The sequence below is a fragment of the Antechinus flavipes genome, chromosome 5, assembly GCF_016432865.1.
Source record: "Antechinus flavipes isolate AdamAnt ecotype Samford, QLD, Australia chromosome 5, AdamAnt_v2, whole genome shotgun sequence".
NCBI lineage: Eukaryota > Metazoa > Chordata > Mammalia > Dasyuromorphia > Dasyuridae > Antechinus > Antechinus flavipes.
This window is the reverse complement of record NC_067402.1, coordinates 83,926,036-83,947,214: the sequence shown is the minus strand read 5'-3', so window position 1 is coordinate 83,947,214 and position 21,179 is coordinate 83,926,036. Positions and strand designations below refer to the sequence as shown.

Here is a 21,179-nt window from a genome sequence, read left to right as displayed (position 1 = left end):
TCAAGTTCAAAAGTGCCCTAGAGATGACATAGAAAAGTCAGTATTTGGAATCAAGAAACAAAATTTGAATTTGAATCTGAATTTGGTTCTTCTAATTATACCAATATTATGAAAGGAAAAGTTACATTCTACTCCTTTCAGTAAAGGCTGAGCCCATCACTTTATACTAGCAAGTTAAACCATAGCACTCTAGTCTAGATGGTACTGTATGCACAAGCAACAGGATGGAAGCTGGGCAAAAGTCAAACTGTATTTTAATTTTTTAACTAACATTAATTGAAAAGGCAAAAGATTCCAATAAGCAAATATAGTTGAATGAGCCCTGTTTATTTCTGATGCAGGTGACTGTTAACATTTCAAAATGAGATAAAATTGATTAAAAAAATTAAAAGAAAACAAGACTAGCGAGCATCATGCTATAAAACATTTTTGTAGAGATATTATGTAGTACTAAATCAACTTTATGAGTTTAAAGATGCAATTGTTAATGTTATTTATATAGAGACTGTAATTAAAAGTCAGACAGAAAAAAATGTAGCCTAAGGTGTCATCATCTTAGTCTGGTGATGAAAAATGCATGATCCACCCAAAATACTATAGCACAATTCTCAAAATGGTAAGGACTATTCCATCATATCCTTAAAACAAACATAAGTAAAGAATGCCTCCCCTATAAAAGTAGTTGAATAAATATTCACTTATTGAATAAAAAGATTAATTAAAGGTTGACTCATGGTCTGCTATATTATTTAGAATGAGATATTTTAAATGTTGTTGATAAGTCAAAGGAAACTGATGTCAATCATGAAGATTTTCTCAGAGATAAAAAAAAATTATGTACAAGATGGAACTATTGGTCTTTGATTCAATAGGATTCAAGAAACTAGTCTTATCATAGAGTATGTCCCAAAAGTCTTGGTTCCGTTCTAACCCATTAAATCTTAGAGTTGCACTAGGGTTTTGGGGACAACCTTTATATTAACCTAGAGGTCATACAACTATTTATCATTCACTCCCACCTTTATGAGAAAAATTCAAACCAGTGACTTTTTCAAGAAATCAAGTTTCTAGGATCATTCCCTATTTAGTCCTATGTACCTGAATATACAGCATAAAATAATAATTAATTTTCATAATGATGATCAAGACTCATCAAGAAAGTAGGAAAAGTAGCAAATTGATTTGAATATGACTTTTCCTCCCACCTCTTCCTGCCCCAAATCTGTTTTTATAAAACTCAAATGCAGCCTATAATTATGCTTAGTATAGATCTCTTCCGCTTGTAAAGTCTGAGCACAAGCGTCTATGTATTTTCAAGATAGAGATCTCACTATAAAGCTTCATCAACTTTCTCCTCCTTCCTCAAACATCCTCAAGCTGGAGGAGATGCTAGGAGAGGCTGGTAGGAAGTGAGCCATGGAAAAGAAGCTCTCCAAGGAGTTTGTATTTTATCCCTTCGGCCCTTTTCCTCCACACCCAAGCTGATTGTAGATGCAAAGGTCAGTGGAGCTCAAAGGCACCGTAGAAAAATATGGGGGAGCCAGGAACAGTGGTGTTCCATTCTTTGCAATTTAGGGAAGAGTGAAGTGAGAGGGATGAGGAATGGGGGAGGAACAACCATGTAAGAAGTAATCCATTAGTCTTCTCAAAAACTTCAATATTTATCTGGTTTTCTAAATTTTCCTTTTAAGTTACCAACTTGCCTAACATTTTTGTGTGGCAAAAACTTAGTTTATTTCTATTTTGAAATACATCAGTGTTGTTTTTGGTAGAATATTTTGTTATTATTTTTCAGTGCATATGAATTCATTGTTTCCTTTCATTTTAGGCTAACTAGTCTCCATTTGGATCAGTATGGTAATCTTATTAAAGAGATGTCCATTAAGATATAATGAGTTAAACATAAATCTTAATTTTTGTTGTTGTTGTTAGATTGATTTCATTATGTCATTCAAACTAGAAACACAAGGTCTACTCTAGAACTTTATCATTAATATTGATAAGAATAGGTTGAACTCACTCCCCTTTTTTTACCTGGATTGGTTCACCCCTTCTTTGGAAGTCTTGTGTTTTTCATTCAAGGGGACTCAACAATATTGGTTCCAGACTTAATATGAGCATCCAATCGGCTTTAGCTTTACTGCATTTTAGTTTTTCCCCTACTCAAACGATTCACGAACATCAGTATCTATAGGTATGCATTACTATGCTCAGCTTTAAATCTTCATTTCTAGGACATTTTAAAAGACTGGATAGAACTCTCAGAAAATGTTGTCTTTAAAAGCTACATTTTCCAGACAATCAGGAGTTCATGTATAAGATTTTTTAAATTTTGAATAGAAACTTTATTATACATCGTCTTAACTTCTTAAGCATAATATTCTAAAGATATTAACTTTTTTAGCATATTTACTATAAACATCCATTACTCTGTTATATGAAAGGTACAATTATGTCCTCAAAGGCAGCTGAAGTAATAACCAAGACTAATATGATTTTTAAATTCATGTTTTCTTTTTACAATTTTTCTATCTCCATCTTTGCTGCAATTAGTTACTTCCTATGGCTATCAGACATAAGTATGTGCCACACTGTATGTGTATTGCTAGTCAATCCCTATAGTGATTTTTTTTTAAAAGACCATCCTTCTAGAATTGTATGCCAACTAAGAATAAATAATCTTTGAATAAAGGCCGGAGTCTTTTTTGTGCTTCAAATGCTTAGAATTTATAATTCTATTTTAGTATTGAAGCCTTTTTTTGGCTTCCTTGTCTTTGCTTATATAACTGAAGTGGCTGAATAAAGAGTTCAACTTCAAGTAGATAGTCTTCATAAAACTTTTCCTATGCAAAACTCTTTACCAACGAGCAAATTCATCTATGTCTCTAAATGTTAACCTAGCTAGAAACAGGAACAAGAATTAATAAATTGATAAGATTATTCTTAAATCCAATTCACAAACCAGAGAATTTTAATTTTTGTTAATATTTTAGTGAATATATTTATAGAGGCATAATTCTACTTCAAGCTAACTGGATCTATGAGAATTCAGATTTTTTTATTTTAGAAAGAGACTCTTTAAAAAAAAGGAATCTACAAGGGATTGGATCACTGCAGGAATGCTTTCAGTAGCAAGCTTTTTAAAAATATTAACCATATTTTGATATTTCAAAGACCTATGATTTCATCATTATAATTATTTCCTCAGGAGATGGTCTTCATGAGTTACTAGAGCCAAAACAATTCATAACATAATGACTAATTTTCTGAGTATAAAACTGTGTAGAAATCTATATTACAGTTAAGGAGAGAAAGGAAAAAAAAAAAAAAAAAAACAGCATCTCTCCTCTCACATAGGCTGATCTTTGAAAGACAGATGCAATGTGTTACTGCTCCACTGGGAGTAGTCTTGAGATTTCAGGTTAACCTCTAAGCCATGAGGAAACCTTAGAATATGGCTTTAATAGAGGATATTTATGTATTAATGAATTTGCAAATTTTATTTTGCATAATTTTTAATCATCATGAGAAAAAGAGCCATAATAAAATAATGTAACTGTTTCTTTTTTGGCAAAGGATGTCAAAGTAGTTCTTAATGTGCCATAATTAGGGTACAACGATGGCATAAAAATAATATGTTTACATATCCAAAGATCTAGAGATCAGTTTAGGTTAATTTTATTGGAAATTTCATGCCATGAATGATTTTTTTCACATTGGTACCTATTTTTATTTTTTTTGTTTCCCACTCCTAAGTCTTAACAGTGAAAAGATGAAGTGTTTTCTAATGTTTTCGTCTTTAAATCTTAGCTTTCCAGATAGTCCCCTGATGGTAGCAGCTGTCTTATTTATACTTATTTCCTTTCTTCACTGATGCCTCCTCTAGTACTAGGCAAATAGTATGAACTCATTAAATTAGTTGGTTAATTGACTATCATATAATAAAAATATAAGAATTAATATTCTTCTTTCCATGATATTACTTTCTCATTCCTTAGAGGAAAAGGCAAGTAGTATAAAATGTGAAATAAGAACATAGAAGTAATTATAAGATAAATATGACTGTTTTAGAGAAATAACAATTATTATATGTAAGTTCAATGTTCTAAAACATAATTTAAATTGAGATTTTGTTTGTTTTTTTTTAACTTTAGCACAGAAGCTGGGTTTGATTGAACCTCCTCCATCCCCTCTCTCAGCTGAAGAATGGGCAAAAGTAAAGGAAAGGTCCATAAAACAAGGGGATTCTATGCATCCATGTCCAATATGTAGAGAAGAATTTGAGCTTCAGTCTCAAGTAATATAAAGTGCATTTGAATTTAGATATCTATCAAAATTAACATAGACTGCTTTTCATCTTTAAGTTATTTAATTCATATACTCATGGTTCTTCACTACATTTATATGTCATTGTTAGGAGATAAGGGAGAAGATAGCCAAGAAACATGAAAAAGTTAATGGTTGTCCAAGTCACACGGGTTCTTAGAGTTCACTTCTCTTCCTCATCAATATTCCCTTCTACCTAATTTCCTTTGGCATAGCTTCATAATTATGGACAGGTGTCATGTCTTCTCTTAAACATCCCCAGTCCTTCATAATATTTGATATTAACTTGTTTCTAGTTCCCTGGCCATAGATTTTATCTTTGGGGAATTGTTCCTCAATTCTCTGTAATATGCTTAAGATCATGCAGATCTATTTCAACCTGACTGTTAAATTAGCTAGTTAGTTAAATTAGTTCCTGTTCTTTCCTTCCTACAATTAACTAACAAATAGAATTCTTCCATTTGGGGGCCCCAAAGCTACCTTTCTCTGGATTGTGGCCTTTGGTGTTGATTTGGTCTTTTAAAGTCTCTGGTCCTTGAAGCAGCTTCATCTCTTGTTTGGCCCCATTTCTTTCCTGGCTAGCCCAAAGTAAATTCTACCAAGCCATATCACTTGAGTCTTTCATAGTAGTCACCTCTTCTACAGCAGGTACTGGATCTTTATATCCTTATTCATGATTCTTTCACCTAGAACAATTTTCTGTTGAATTTTGAACTCTGGTTCCCAAATAGGTCTGTCCTTACTTCAGTTATTGGCCAAACTAAGCTGAAAGACATTTTGCAAGGTGAGAGAGATTTGTTGAATGTTCACTTTCCTAACTCAGAAGGATGAGTCCCTGACTTCCCTAGGGTTTATCCCTCTGAAGAGATCTTGAAGTTTCTGTGGGGCTTCAACAATTAAAGTAACCAAATGTATTTACAGACATAGAATGTTAAACAATGTATTGTAGAGCCAGAGCTGAAATGGATTCAACAAACAGTTAATTGACTTCCTACTTCCTCTGTAAGGCACTTTAGGAGATTCATAGATGAATGAGACAGATGCCCCCAAGAAGCCTATAATCTAATGGATTTTACTCATAAGGCATCCTATTTTTTAATATTTTATTTTTCCAAATACATGCAAAGATAGTTTTTAATATTCACCTCTGCAAAACCTTGTGTTCCTGATTTTTCTCCTCTTTCCCTCCCTCTCCCCTCTCCAAGACAGCAAGCAGTATAGGCTAAACATGTACATTCTTGTAAATATTTTTCCTTATCATGCTGCACAAGAAAAATCTAAACCAGAAGTAGAAAAATCACAAAGAAAAAAAACAGGCAAATAACTACAAAAAGATGAATATACTATACTTGGATCCACATTCAGTCTACATAGTTCTCTCTCTGGATGTGGATGGCAGTTTCTATCCCAAATCTAATGGAATTGTCTTGGATCACCTCATTGTTGAAATGAAGCAAGGCCATTACAGTTGATCATTCCATAATCTTGTTACTATGTACATTGTTCTCTTCTGCTCAATTTAATTAACATCAGTACATGTAAATCTTTCTAGCCTTTTCTGAAATCAGATCATCATTTCTTATAGAACAATGATATTCCATAACATTCATATACCATAACTTATTTAGCTATTCCCCAATTGATATTTTCCTCATAATTATGAACAGATGCATGCCTTCTCTTAAATATCCCCAGTCCTTCTTAATATTTGATATTAACTCAGTTCTAGTTCCCTTGCTATAGATTTTATCTCAATTTCCAGTTCCTTGCCACTACAAAAAAGAGCTACTACAAGCATTTTTGCACATTTTTAAATGATCTCTGGGATACAAAGACACTGCTGGATCAAAGAGTATGTGTGCACAGTGGGTATAGTTCCAAATTATTCTCTGGAATAGTTGGGTAGTTCACAACTATACCAACACTGCATTAGTGTCCCAGTTTTAAGGGATTCAATTTTTAAAGAAAATAATAACTTGATGAATCATGGTCATACAAGAAGAAAATATATTTAATGATCTCTCTGAATTTTGAATAGAAACTGTTTCCATCACTGTAGTATAAGATATGTGATAGATACACTAATGTGATTATAGATATTATGTACTTCCTTGTAGCGTACTTTTTACATATTTTATTTCTTACCCAATTAAATTATAAACTCCTGAGAAATAGGGCTCTATTTTAGGCTTCTCTGAATTCTCCCATAAACACTATAACCTTAGGCTCCATGCTTATTTAGTGAATGAATGTTGGTGATACAAGTACAAAGAATGAAACAATCGCTATTTAGAAGGAGTTTTAAGAGGGAGACAAGAACATATAAAAATACATACAGTAAAAACATAAAGTTAATAAATACAAACAAACACAAAAACTAAATACAAATACTTTGGGAAGGAGAGTAATAGTAATAGGGTATCAAGAAAGGCTTCAAGAAGAAGAAAGTATTTGAGCTTCATTTTGAAGGGAGAGAGACTGTGACACAAAACTAAGGAGGAAGAACATTCCCAGCATGTTGGATAGACCAAGACAGGCACTAAGATGAGATTTAGAGGGCGCTGTGTAAGGAACAAAGAAAAGGCCAATTTAGCTGCCTTCAGAATGCAGAAGGGAAAGTCTTTATAATGAAAAGCTAGGTTAGGGACAGCTTGTAAAGGGTTTTAAAAGCTGAATTGAAAAGTTTATATGGTATTCTAGAGTCAATAGGAAGCCACTGGAGTTGGTTGAGAAAGGGATTCACATGATCAGATTTGTGCTTAAGGAAAATAACTCCAGTGGCAGTGTGAGATGGACAAAAGTGGGGAAAGACTTGAGACAGGGAGTCCCAATTAGGAGGATGCTATTGCAGTGATCTAGTTGAGAGGTGATAAAGGCCTGAATTAAAGTAGTAGCTGTGTGAACAGCATAAAGGGATAAGATGAGAGAGGCATTATAAAAGGAGAAACAATAAGACTCACCAACTGATTGGATATGTCTGATGTAGGAGAGTGAAAAAATTCAAGGTGATGCTGAGATCACAAATGTAGGAGACTGGAAAAATATTAGTATCTTCTCCTGAAATGGGTAAGTTTGAAAGGAGAAAGGATTTAGATGAAAGAATAAAAAAGTCAATTTTAGACGTTGAGGCTGAGGTGTCTCCAAGTCATCCAGTTGGAAATCTCCAATGGGCAACTGGTAATATAGGAATGAAACTTGGGAGACACTCCAGCTGGCTCTGAAATTCGGGAGTCATCTGTATAAAGGTGAAAAGGATGGGAGTTTGTGAGATTATTAATAAAAAGTGTGTAAAAGGAGAAAAGAGCGCTTGGGAGAGAATCTTAGGGAAAACCCATAATTAAGGGGCATGATGTGGTTGATGAACAGCAGAAGATACTGAGGAGTGTTTATATAGGTGGGAAAACAGACCACCATCATGAAAATCCTGAGGAGAGGGTGAAGGTATGCGGTGAAGTGTCTGATATACAGTAAGTGAATTGAGAAAGCATATGTGTGTGTGTGTGTATATATGTATATACACACACACATATATATATGTTTATATATATGTTTATATATGTCTATGTGTACATTTATATATAAATATACACATATATATAAGTATATGTATATATATATATCATATATATATACACATGTTTATTTCATTAAATGCTATCATTGTATGTGGTTCATTTATCTAGCATATCTAGTTTCTTTTTCAATTTTGGACACACCCACATGACAAAAGTATTAAATGAACCCCCATACATGTGTATGAGATGGAGAAATGTTAGTCCCATTTTACAGATGAGGAAACAGTTCAAGTAATGCACTTGAGGCCACCCAAGAAGTTATGGCACAGGCAGATTAGAATTTACTTCTCATTAGCATCCGTGTTGCTACAACTTTTTTTTTGTGTGTGTGGCACATTACCTGCCACTTACTGATTTATTGTAGTTATCTGAGAGAACATTTGCCCTGTAGCAGGTATTAATAAAGGTCTCACAATGTTTTATCATGTTCTTAGATATATATATATATATTGAATTCTAAGTGTATTAAAATATTTCTTCAAGCTTCTGTTGATGAAATACTTTAAAAGATTCTTTTAATAAAGGATGAGTGAGTAATTGCCTACATGTACAATGATTATTAGATTAAATGGTAATTATCTAGAAAGGAATGAATTAATTCATTTCAAACTTTTGGCGGGGTGCATAGAGGAAGAAATTATTTCAATGGACCTTACTTAGAACATTCTGAGCTATATTTTTCCCCATCTTTTTCTTTTTTAAGGAAAAGTATAAATTGCACAAAGGCAGGTAGGGTAATTCTTGTGAAAACAGGACAGCTCCTAAATTTAGGCTGTCTGGCTATGCTGAGGTTTAAGCCTTAACCAGGGAGTGTTAAAGAATGTGCTCATTAAAGGTTACTTCAGATTCCACACACACACACACACACACACACACACACACACACACACACAAAAAGGGAAATGCCTTTGGCTTTTTTTTTTTTTTTTTTTTTTTGTCCCACATGTTTCCTTAACTTTCTTCCCTGAAGGGGGTAAAAAAGCCACTGAATCTGAAAGCTTTCCCTTCAGCTGGCTGTTAGCCACTAATCCTTTTGTGTTTGCCAGCTCAATAGTGCATACTCGTTGTTCTAGTTTCACCCCTTTGCCAGTTCTTCCACTAATAACCAACTGCCTTTTTTTTTCTTTTTCTTTTTCTTGTTTTTTTTTTTTTTTTTTTTTGGTCTAATGCTCTATTATTTGTCATGGCACAGATAGCCACCATTTGGTGGGAATTTAGGTCAGAGAAAGGTGAAGTTTTCGTGTAGCTTGTGAGCATACTTTCTCTGCATTTTTTTCTGAAAAAAATAGTCATTCATATGTCTTCATGATATATTGCTTCTTAAATTTGACTGTCATTTGGTGGAACAAAGCATCCCCAAAAAAGTATTTACTTAACATTTCTTTGCTTCCTTTCCTTACCATCCCCCACATCCCTATTCCTATTCCTACCACTACCCTTTACACACAATATAATCACTCTTATTATCTGTCTGGGAAATATACTTACTCCTTAATTGCTTTACTTTCAGATAAAAACATTCTGAATAAGTCAGATTAAAACTAGTGAGTGATAGCAAATTTAGTTTATTCATCCTGATTTCATATGTACACATTCAATTTTGAGGTACTAAATTGTCACAGATTATTTCTTTTCCTTTCTTGTTCTATATATTTTTAGCATTATAGTTCTTACACTTATGAAGCAGAGATTAGCTTTTCCCCAAAAGAAGCAACAACATTGTTAACCTTTGTGCATTCAGAATCTTTCTTTTAATTAATATGTTTGTGGTGCATCTCTTTTAAACTAATTTAAACTTCAAACAATTTTTTGTTTTCCTGTGAACAACAGGTGCTGCTTTCATGTTCCCATGTATTTCACAAAGTAAGTAAATCCTGTTTTAACTCTTACAATAGTATGCAATACATCATTCTTGTAACTCAAAGAATCTAGCCTAGCCTTACTCAATTTAAAGTCTTCCAAAAAAAAAGCCATTTATTTTATCCTTAATCACCATTTATAGTTGGAAACATGACTTAAGGCTACAATACAATTCATCCTGTTTTTAAAATGTTGAATTTTATGTGACAAAAGAACCACAAATGTTTGTATAACAGATTGTTATTAATAACGTACATCAAAGTGAATGATAGCTTAATTCACATGATTTAACTTCATGTTAGTCTTACACACAACAATATACCTTTACAGCAGTTGATTTTCAGAAGTTTTTGATGTCTTCATGTTTATTCCTGTAAAATACGATTTTTGGAACAGGATTTATGAAGAAGGTGTTAATATCTGATGAAACTTTTTCACATCATAATCTAAATTAGACATTCTCATAATTATGGGAGAAAAGAACACTGTAATTACATTAGAAGTAAATGTGTTGTTTATAAGTAATTACTCACAAAATCTTAAATGAACTTTTTCCTCAGGCATGTCTCCAGGCTTTCGAACAGTTCACAGGTAAAAAAACTTGCCCTCTGTGCAGAAAGAAGCAATATCAGACGAGAGTGATACATGATGGAGCTCGGCTTTTTAAAATAAAATGTGCAACAAGGTAGAAACTATTTCGGATTAATCATAACACGAATCATTCCAATAGCCAATTAAAAATAAATCTGTCATAAATCCAAATATGAAACATCGAATCTTTGTAATTAGAAATAATTTTAAAACATGTGCATAGTCTGAACAATCTGGAAAGGCTTTGGAACACGATGAGGTGAAAAAGCGATTATATGTTTCAGAGAAAGCCTCAATCCTGGGCCACAGGGAGATGAATTTTTCTTCTATATCTACTCAGAAAGCCCATATAACATGAGAAGGGTTTCTATTCGGTATTACCCTGCACTGGTTCATGACTTAGGTATATGCTGTAATAGGACCTTTTTGATCATCATAAATTTCTTTAATCAAAGATCTATGTTCTTAGGATACAGGCCTATTGGAGAGGATATATTGTTCGAAAGTGGTACAGAAAATTGAGGCAAACCATACCTCCCAAAGATGCCAAATTAAGAAGGAAATTCTTTGAAGAAAAGGTAGATATGAATTTTCTAAATATAGTTTCTACATGCTCTTAGGGATTTATCCTTAGAATTATTAACTGTACCATACTGGATTGCCATTAGAGTCTTTTAATCTATATAAAACACTCAGACTATTAGTCATATCTCATTCCAGGTTTAATTTTTTTTTTAATTCTGTTCAATTTAGGCAAGTTTTCCAGTTATTTTCTCTTCAGAAAAACAAACTAATGTGGAAGAACCTATTGGGTTTCTTCATTAAGCTTTTATTAGAGTCAAAATTAAAGGTATTTCCTATTGACTTGTTTCCATTTCTGCTACATACCATTGAGTCTTAAAAGCCTACCACATTTTCTGTATAATATTTTCCAATTCATTTCACATTAAAATAATAATTGTTCAAGTTTTTGGATTGAAATACTTGATATTTACTTCACTTTACCTCCTTGCCCCACCAAAAGATGCTGTATGATTATTAAGCAAATGAAGTTGAATTAAAATTAATTTTTTTTACATTTTCATAACAGTCCTTCAGAAGACATTTCATTAAAAAATTTTCTTAACACTTAAAATAAGATTATATCTAGGACAATTTTAATAAATTACAGTTGATTCAGTAAATTGAAATGAGTCATTTGAATTGATTGATCAATTTCATCTAAACTAGTTAAATCAATAATCCTGTATTGAAAGAACCTAAGTTTATTCTATTCTTCCAAAATTCTGCAGCAGTTGATATTATGGGCCATTGTTCCTCTCTTCCCTTGGCTGCTTCTGATCCTCCATTTATATTTCTAACTAACCATGGCTTCTCTCTCTCCTTTACTTATGTCTCTTCTTACTCCAGTGCCTACATCAAGACATTGTACATTTTCTGTACTTCCTTTCTCTCAAGGCAGTCTCAACCCTCAGTGCACACAGCATGGTTATCATGTCCTGTTTTGTGCTGTAGTTACCACTGTGCATTTCTTATCTTCTTTATGAAATCATAGGTTACTTGAGACAAGAACTATGTCTCATTTAGCTTTGTGTATCAACAAATGATTTGAGGGAGACATATAGGTTAGCTTACCTATCCCTAGAACACTATTTTGTATAAATGACTTTTGGATTGAATTTTCCCTTAAAATTTCCAGCTCTATCACAATGATTTCTTTAGGCAACCAATATTCTTTTAGGGAAAAATAAGTGATCTGGATTTTGTATGTCATATGGTAAAAATGGAAATAGAAAGCAGAGAATCATCATCATGAACAGTAAATACTGAGGGCAGAAAATGTATAGGATATAGTATTAGTAGCTCTTGGTCTCATTAATATGCAATTGATTCAACAGTAATACATTAAGAAAAGAAAGAATAATCACTTATTTTTTTCTATTTTAATATTTCATGCTTCCAAATTACATGTAAAAACAATGTTAATGTGCTTTTTAAAAATTTTGAATTCCAAATTCTCTCTCTGCCTTCCCCCTCCCATTGAGAAGCCAAGCAAATTAATATTAAAATTATACATGTATAACAAAACAAAACACATTTCCATGTAAGACATGCTGGGAAAGAAAACACAAAAAAATAAGCCCAATAAAAATGAATTAAAGAAAAATTATCTTCCATCTGATATGCATTAAGTGTCTACTATATGCCAGGCATTATGCTGATTACTTTAGAAGTATCTCATCTGATCCTCACTGTTTAGCCAGTGAGCTGGATATTACTATTATCTCCATTTTACAAATGAGAAAACTGAGGCAAACTTAAGTTGTGTTATAGCCATTGCCCAGATCACACAGTTAATAAATATCTGAGGTCAAATTTGAACTCAAGTCTTCATGACTTTTGGCCAGCTGTCTCTGCACTGTGCCCTCTAGTTTTCTCAAGTAAATAATTTTCATTCTCACCCTTTTAAAAAAATTAGTTCTTGTTCTCTATCTTGAATTATTATTATATTTAGACTAGTTTAATCTAATAATATATTAAATGTCTCCTACTTTTTCTGTAATAATTAATATATTATTTGAGTATATAATGTTCATTCTGCAGTATTTGGTCAGATTCATGATTTACTTAGCCCAATATTAGGTCTCTTACAATAAATAGCGTGAAGGAATTGAATAACTGCCCTCCATGATACCAATTTCAAAAATTTGGGGTGATATCCCTCATTTATTTATCTATCTAAACTTTTTTGAATCTACTCAGTTTTTCAGCTTTTAAAACTTTTTAGAATAAATTGTTCCATAAATTTATTTCCCATTATATAAAATAATTTATTTTATTTGTCTTAAATTTAATCTCTTAGGCATCATAAGATGAAATTAATTCTACAATTTGATGAACAAGTCCATGTTCATCTTAATCATATCCTTAATAATTTTATAGGCTTGACTTTAGCTTTCATTACTTAAATAATCTTTATAGTTTATCCTGATATAATAGTTTTTCTTTAGCCTTGGTAATTGATTCTTTTTTTTGAAATAAATTTTATTGATGTCTTTTGTTTCAATCTGCACCTCTTTCAACACCATCTCAGAAAATTATCCCATATAAAAAAGGATTTTTTTAAAGAGTAAGAAGAGAAAAAAATTCATGAAATCAATAAATATAACGAGAAAATTTGACAATATATTCCACATTCCACACCCCTAGCCCATCCTCTCACCTCTGGATAGGAGTAAGGGAAGGCATCTTTTTATAACTTTTCTTTGGGGCCAAGCTTTTGTAATTTTGCAGCTTTTGTTTTCAACAGTTTTGTGATTGTTAGTTGTTATAGTTAAATGTGCACAGTTTTCTTGGCTCTACCTACTTCATTCTACCTCAGTTAATACAAGTCCATGCTTTTCTCTCTATTCATCTTTTTTTTTTCTTATAGCATAGTAATAATCCTTTATATTCACGTACTACAATCTGTTTAACCATTTATTTGTTTATATTTCTTTGCTGTGGCAAATGGCCCTAAGTATTTTGGTTTTTTATCAATGACCTGCTTGGAACATATTCTCAATAGGAGTATATCAAAATCAAAGAGAATGGATTGTTGTTATTGTTTGTCCTTTGTTTTTCGAGAGGACCATGACATAAGTTGGTGCTGTCATGACTTGCAATTGAGTTGGATTTCAGTGAGGAAAGGCTCTGCAAAGAGTCACTAGTCTCTCTCTCAAAAAGCCATCGGGGTCCAGTGGTAAGATACACATCAGGATGAGTGGAGATGGCCCCATGTTTAGTGGGAGATCTTGGCCTTTTTAAAAACTAAGGTTTTCCCCAGATTTCAGTTTTCCTGAGGCAATGCTCCTTCAGTGATTTTTACATGCTTTATTTCCATAATTCCATTCTAGAATGATTGTATAATAATTTTGTTTTCTGCACTTTCTCTGTTATTTGTTTCCTGAGATATGTCATACACAACCAGACATTTAATTCAAGGTAGGCAAACATGAACTATGATTTGTACAAGATACATGAAATTTTAAATATTAATATTTTACAGAAGAACAATATTACCTGCACAAAGAAAATCCAATGTCAGATTTAAATGATTTTAAGGTGAATTCAGTTCAACACACATTTGTGTAAAACATTGAGCCTACACTGCCTACATTGAGGTGGATATTTAATTACATGTTCTCTGCCCTCAAGAAACTTACCATCTAGAAAACATAAAATGTGTATACAGATAACCAAAATGCATGATAAATTTTCACATTTTCTTTTGCCTCTAATGCTTATCTTGATCATGTAATCAGTAATCTTTCCAAGTATCATAAGTATTTATTAGGTACAGAACATAATCAAAATCCTAGTCTATCTACTATGATCATATTACAGTTCAATTATAATCAAGAATCTACATCCTCAAAATGCTTAATAGTGAAATTAGCATATAGGGAAGTGATAAAAATACTTTGGAATCCCTGAGGCAAATAAATTGGTTTGGGTCTAATTTAGAGCCAAGTGGGCTTTAGAGGCACACTTAACCCAAGTAATGACCGATAGTTTGAATTCTGTACTACTGAGATATAGATATGAGGATGTGAGTAAAAAAGCTAAGAATAATGGGTCAAACCCGCCAAACGGGGAGGTAGGGAAAGGCATGGGGAAGGCAAAGACACAGAATGAGGTCAAGTGATGAGACTTGCAACATCACTGATGAGCCCTTTGCTCTCCCTGTAACAACATCAGACTGTAAGAACCACTGGAAGAGACACATTGAGGTATAATATTCTGATCTTCAGCCCCTTAATTCAGCTGACACAATTTACTTCACTGCAAGCAGCTCTATGGTTCTACAGGTAAAAAAGCTTTACAGGTTGAATGATATAAGGAAATCACTGTCCTGCATGTTGGCCCTAAGGAGCTTTGTCTTGTGTGTTCCCAGAATAATGAAGATCCTTTTATTGGCTTTTTGCCAGTCCATGCGTAGCAGGAACAAAGTGGGAAACTGGTCCCAATTGGTCTTGCCATAAGGAATAGTACCTCTAATAACAATAGTCTCTAGATTATGATAAGAGTTCCTGTCAAAGAGTAAATTCTACGGTTTTAGGCCATAACTAGCTATTAAGATCTCAGGAGCCCCTAAAGGCTTCGCTTTAGGCATCCCAAAAGGCAGGGATAGCTTATCTCCTCACACCAGGAACATAAAACTGGTTTTTAGTAGCCTCTAAAAGTGTCATTGCGACTGCTTAACAGGCAAATCAGTCCCAGGAAAGCTCCATGACTCTGGGAAAGGAGAAGGAAATTAGCAAAAGGGAAGCAATGGTGCAAGAGACCTTAGATTTAGAGCTGGCAGTTCATTGAAGCTTTACAAGGAGGTCCCAAGAAGTCAAATGCCTTGCCTGAGGCCTCCCAGCAGCACAGTAGAATTTGAACCCAGTTCCTTCTCCCAGGATTATCTGTGTTACTGCTAAATGTCTGTGACTCTTTGAACAAGTTTTCTTCCTAAAACAGTTTCCTAGTTTGTGAGATGAGAGAGTTAAACTAAGTCATGAGCTCATAAGCCTTAGAGCCAGAAAGTGTTGGTCATTTAGTCAAAAGCCCATCTTTTCATATTTGAGGAAATGAGACTTACAAGGTTGAATGTCTTTCCCAAGATGATACAAGTAGTGAAGGGATGTGCTGAAAGTCACATATTCAAGCAATAATCAGCTCACCTAATGTTGCTTAATGTATGCCATGCATTATATTAATTGTTGTGGTGCAAAAACAGTTCCTGCCCTCAAAGAGTTCACATTTCTATTAGGGAGACAATATATAAAAAGATGTACCTACAAAATGCATAAAGAGTACATGGAAAGTGAGCCTAAACATTTTTATATATACATTAATTTTTTAATACACATTTCCTTATGAATCATGTTAGGAAAGAAAAATCAGAACAAAAGGGAAAGACCCATAAGAGAAAAAAAAAAAAGAAGAAGAAAAAAAAAAGTGAACACAGCATATGTTGATTTATATTCAGTCTCCATAGTTCTGTCTTTGGATGCAAATGCCATTTTCTATCCAAAGTTTAGTGGGATTGCCTTGGATCACTGAACTGCTAAGAAACACCAAGTCTTTCTTAGTTGATCATTGCACATACTTGGTATTATTGTGTATCATGTTATTACTGGTTCTACTTGTTTCACTCAGCATCAGTTCATGTAGACCTCTCCAAATCTTTCTAAAATCAATCTCTTCATTATTTTTATAGAAAAATAACATTCCATTACCTTCATATATCATAACTTATTTAGCCATTCCCCAACTGATGGGCAGCCACTCCTTTTCCAATTCTGTTACCATAAAAAGAGCAGCTACAAACATTTTTGCACACGTGGGTCCTTTTCCATTCTTTATGATTTCTTTGGAACACAGACCCAGTTATGGCACTGATGGGTCAAAGGGTATGCACAGTTTTATAGTCCTTTATAGCCCTAATTTCAAATTGCTCTCCAGAATTGTAGAATCAGTTCACAACTCCACCAAAATGCAGTTGTGTCCAGTTTTCACACATCTGCTCCAACATTTATCATCTTTTCTTGTCATCTTAGCCAATCTGAAAGTTGTTTTAATTTGCATTTCTCTAATCAATAGTGATTTAGACTATTTTTTCATATGACACTAAATGACTTTAATTTCATCATCTGAAAATTGTACATAGTCTTTGACTATTTCTCAGTTGGGGAATGATTTGTATTCTTATAAATTTAACACAGTTCTTTATACATTTTAGAAATAAGGCCTTTATCAGAAACACTGGCTGTAAAAACTTTTTTTCCCAGCTTTTAATTTTTGTTTTGGTTTTGTTTGTGCAAAAACTTTTTTAATGTAATATAATCAAAGTTATCCATTCTGCATTTTGTAAGGTTCTCTAGAGTTCTTCTTTAGTCATAAATTCCTCTCTTTGGATTCTGATCTGATAGGTAAACTATCCCTTGTTCTCCTAATCTGCTTTATAGTATCACCCTTTACACCTAAATCATGTACCCATTTTGACCTTATTTTGGGGTGTGAGATGTAGATCTCTGCTGAATTTCTGACATTTTCTACGTTTCCCAACAATTTTTGTGAAATAGTGAGTTTTTATCCCAGAAGCTGGAGTTTGAAGGTTTATCAAATATTAGATTATTAGTCATTGATTATTGTATTATGTGTATCTAATTTATTTCACTAATCCACTACTCTACTTCTTAGTACCAAATGGTTTTAATGACTGCTGCTTTATAATATAGTTTTAGGTTTGCTACTGCTAGGCCACCATCTTTGTAATTTTTTTTATTAATTCCCTTCATATAGCTTTTGTTTTTCCAGATGAATTTTGTTATGATTTTTTCTACCTTTATAAAATAATTTTTGGCAATTTGCTTGAATATGGCACTGAAAAAACAGACCAATTTAGGTAAATTGTTATTTTTATTATATTAACTTGGCTTATCCATGAGCAATTGATAGTTTTCCAATTGTTTAGATCTGATTATTTGTGTGATAAGTGTTTTGTAATTGTGTTCATATAATTCCTGGGTTTGTTTTGGCAAGTAGACACCCAAATATTTTAGTTTGTCTACAACTATTTTAAATGGAATTTCTCTTTTTATCTCTTGCTGCTGGGCTTTGTCAGTAATATATAGAAATGATGATTTGTGTCAGTTTATTTTTTATACTGCAACTTTGCTAAAGCTGTTGTTTCAAGTAAGTTTTTGGATGATTTTCTAGGATTCTCTAAGTTTAACATATAATCTGCAAACAGTGATAGTTTTATCTCCTCATTGTCTATTCTAATTCCTTTTAATTTTTTTTCTTTAATTGTTGCTGAAGCCAACATTTCTTAGTACAATATTGAAAAAGAGTGGTAATAATGGGCAAGCAAGCTTGTTCTATCCCTAATCTTATTAGGAATGCATCCAGCTTCTCTCCATTATAAATCATGCTTGCTGATGGTTTTAAATAGATGCTACTTATCATTTTAAGGAAAACTCCCTCTATTCCTATACTTTCTAGTGTTTCCAATAGGAATGGGTGCCATATTTTTGTCAGAAGCTTTTTCTGCATCTATTGAGATTATCATATGGTTTCTGTTAATTTTGTTATTGATATGATTAATTATGAGCCTAAACTTCTTATCTATGTCCATCCCTAGTTCCATATCCAGAATTAGGGATTCATATTTTGAAAATGGCCTATATCTAGAAGTAGTTCATTCCTAATCAGTTTTCAAATATACACATTAATATCCCTAGACAAAAAACAACTGGGTGTTTTTCTCATTTCCTCTAAGATTTGTAAGTCTTCCCTGATTGAAAAGAAAGTAACATACTATATCTCAAATGCTATTTTTAGTTCTCAAATCTTTTCAGTTTATTTTTCTGATAAAAAGAAATTTTTATGGAGCACCTACCAAAGACAACAGCTTCAGCCTGACCCATACTCACTCTATAGCTGTACACTCCCTCCTCCAGACATCCATAATTCTCTTGGCTAATTTGTCACTTTCTTAACAATATCTTTTACTTTTCCCTAGAAGTAGTTAATCTCTATCCATGTTAGTTTATTCTGTTTTCAAGAAATGACTGTCCACTAAAGAGATTAGAGTTTTTCATACTTCTATGTTTAAATTCTCTTGTGTTATTCACTCTTGTCCCTTGAACCACCCTCAGAAAGTTCTAATTATGCTGACTCTCACATTGGAAATATGTTTCCTTCATTATTCTTGCTTTTAAATATATTTATTACTTTTTTCAAAATAGTTTTATTTTCTGCAAATCCACATTATATCTACACTACATTTAGTAATGAGCATTAAGTTATCTAATAGCAATTTCTAAAAATAAGATACTTAGGTTAAAACTTACATATAATGCTATTTGCATATGAAAACTAAGAATCATAGAGTATGACTTCTAGTCTTGGCTCTACTACTAACTCTGTGATTTCAAAGCATAAATTGGCTGAGTGATTTGCTCAGTTTTCTTATTTAAAAATGGAAATAAGAATATGTTATCTCTATTTAATCGGGTTATTTTGAGAATCAAATAATATATATATTTTAAAAACACTATCATTGTATAAAATGTTTACTCTGCAATAGCCATTATGAATTGAAAAGCTTAAGAATTGTGATTAACTCTTTGTAGACTTAATTTTTTTAAATCAGTATAGATTTAATTTTTTATAAAGTTTCAAAACTGTTGCATTCTATATTTTATTTGGAATTTTTAAAATTATTTTTAGATTATCTTTGTTGGAGGAGCCCCTTCCCAACTGCTGTTGGGCTTCTGGCTAATGTTTTTGTAGTTCTAAAATGGAAGATGTAAGTTTCTGTCATTTCTCATTGTATTTTTTTGATCATGATTTGTTCCGATGCAAACTTCATAAAAAGTATGAAGTATTTCTGTGGACGATACAAACTAATTTCTGCTCATGTGGCTATTTTAACAGGATCCTTCGGGCCTTTGTATAAACTTTCCTTCTAACCTGGACTTCAGTGCCTTCTCATCTACATATCTTGTAATCCCTAATTTCCTTCAAGGGGAGAAAAAAGGAGAGTACCTTTTTAAAGCTCCACTAGGAGCCAGTTTGGGTACTAAGTGTGGGAATACAGATATAAGCAAATGAAACATTCCTAGCCCTCACAGGTGCTTACATTCAATAGGAAAAGATACAAAGGAGAAGCTGGAAAGAAGGAGGGGGGAAAGAGGAACATAAGCCCTGTATATGATTGTTCCTGATTTTTACAGCTTTTAGTGCCTTTTCCTCAAAAAATTTCCATTGTATTTATTTATTTTGTAAATATGTACATATTTTCATGAATGTGTTATCTTTCCCAGCTTCTTGGGATCAAAAAAGACAGTATTTTCTTGATGGTAAAATAATATCCCAAATGGAAGTATATTTAATGACTTAAGAGAACACGTTATTTCTGACACCTCTGAATAAATAACTTCTATGTATTTGCTTAAGTACGTTCTTAAATGCCTCTTCTAAGCCAGAGCTTCTTAAACTTTTCCTATTGGTAATTTTTCACCCAAGAAATTTTTACATGAATTCAGGTACTACAGATATGTAAAATAGGAATACAAATCAAACATTTACTGACAATAAATCATAATTTTGCAACTCACATATTCAGTTATGAGACCCCATATAGAGTCACAACCCACAATTTAAGTTTTGTACTAAGCAACACTTTGTGTTAGCCTCATTTGATTTGCTATATTTGAAAATAATCAACTGCATTTTTAAATATTTCCTGTCATTTACATTGGGTTTTCTGCAGTCAATTTAAGTCTATTAAGTTTTATTATATTTATTTACATGTGATATAAATAAAATATTTCTAATTGCCTTGGTTTTCCACATAGGTTCATTAGAATTTCCAAGTTAAAAGAGCCTTTAGAATTTATGTGGTTCCTGTATTTCAGGAACTATCAGCTGTCTTAGTGCCCATGTCCACTGCCTAAAGCTTTTCTGATATGTAGCTTGCTACTCTGCTTCCCCCTTACTTTTCCTATCTACCTCATGCATACATAATTTATAATATTTATAATTATATAGTGTGTATATGCATATATAGACACATATATATTTGTATATACCAGCTTAAAACAAATTCAAATAAGATACATATTTATTATATTTTACAAGTAGGAATAGGGAACAATACTTACACTGATATATCCAGTTGTAATTATACATTTTAATAGGATTTCAAAGCCTTGTACCTGATGGCTTTCTTTTGCAAAGGCTTTTAATGTAATTGTCATTATACCGCTCTATATATATATATATATATGG

At 32.6% G+C, this 21,179-nt stretch overlaps 1 protein-coding gene across 1 annotated transcript in view; it reads left to right on the top strand.

Moving 5' to 3' along the window:
- Nucleotides 1-21,179, top strand: part of RNF32 (ring finger protein 32) — a 66,465-nt gene that overhangs the window by 18,229 nt on the left and 27,057 nt on the right. The window contains exons 4-7 of the mRNA XM_052001159.1: nt 4,155-4,297; nt 9,732-9,764; nt 10,322-10,446; nt 10,822-10,930. Of these exons, the coding sequence (XP_051857119.1) occupies nt 4,155-4,297; nt 9,732-9,764; nt 10,322-10,446; nt 10,822-10,930 (410 nt within the window). The remainder of the gene's footprint in view (nt 1-4,154; nt 4,298-9,731; nt 9,765-10,321; nt 10,447-10,821; nt 10,931-21,179) is intronic.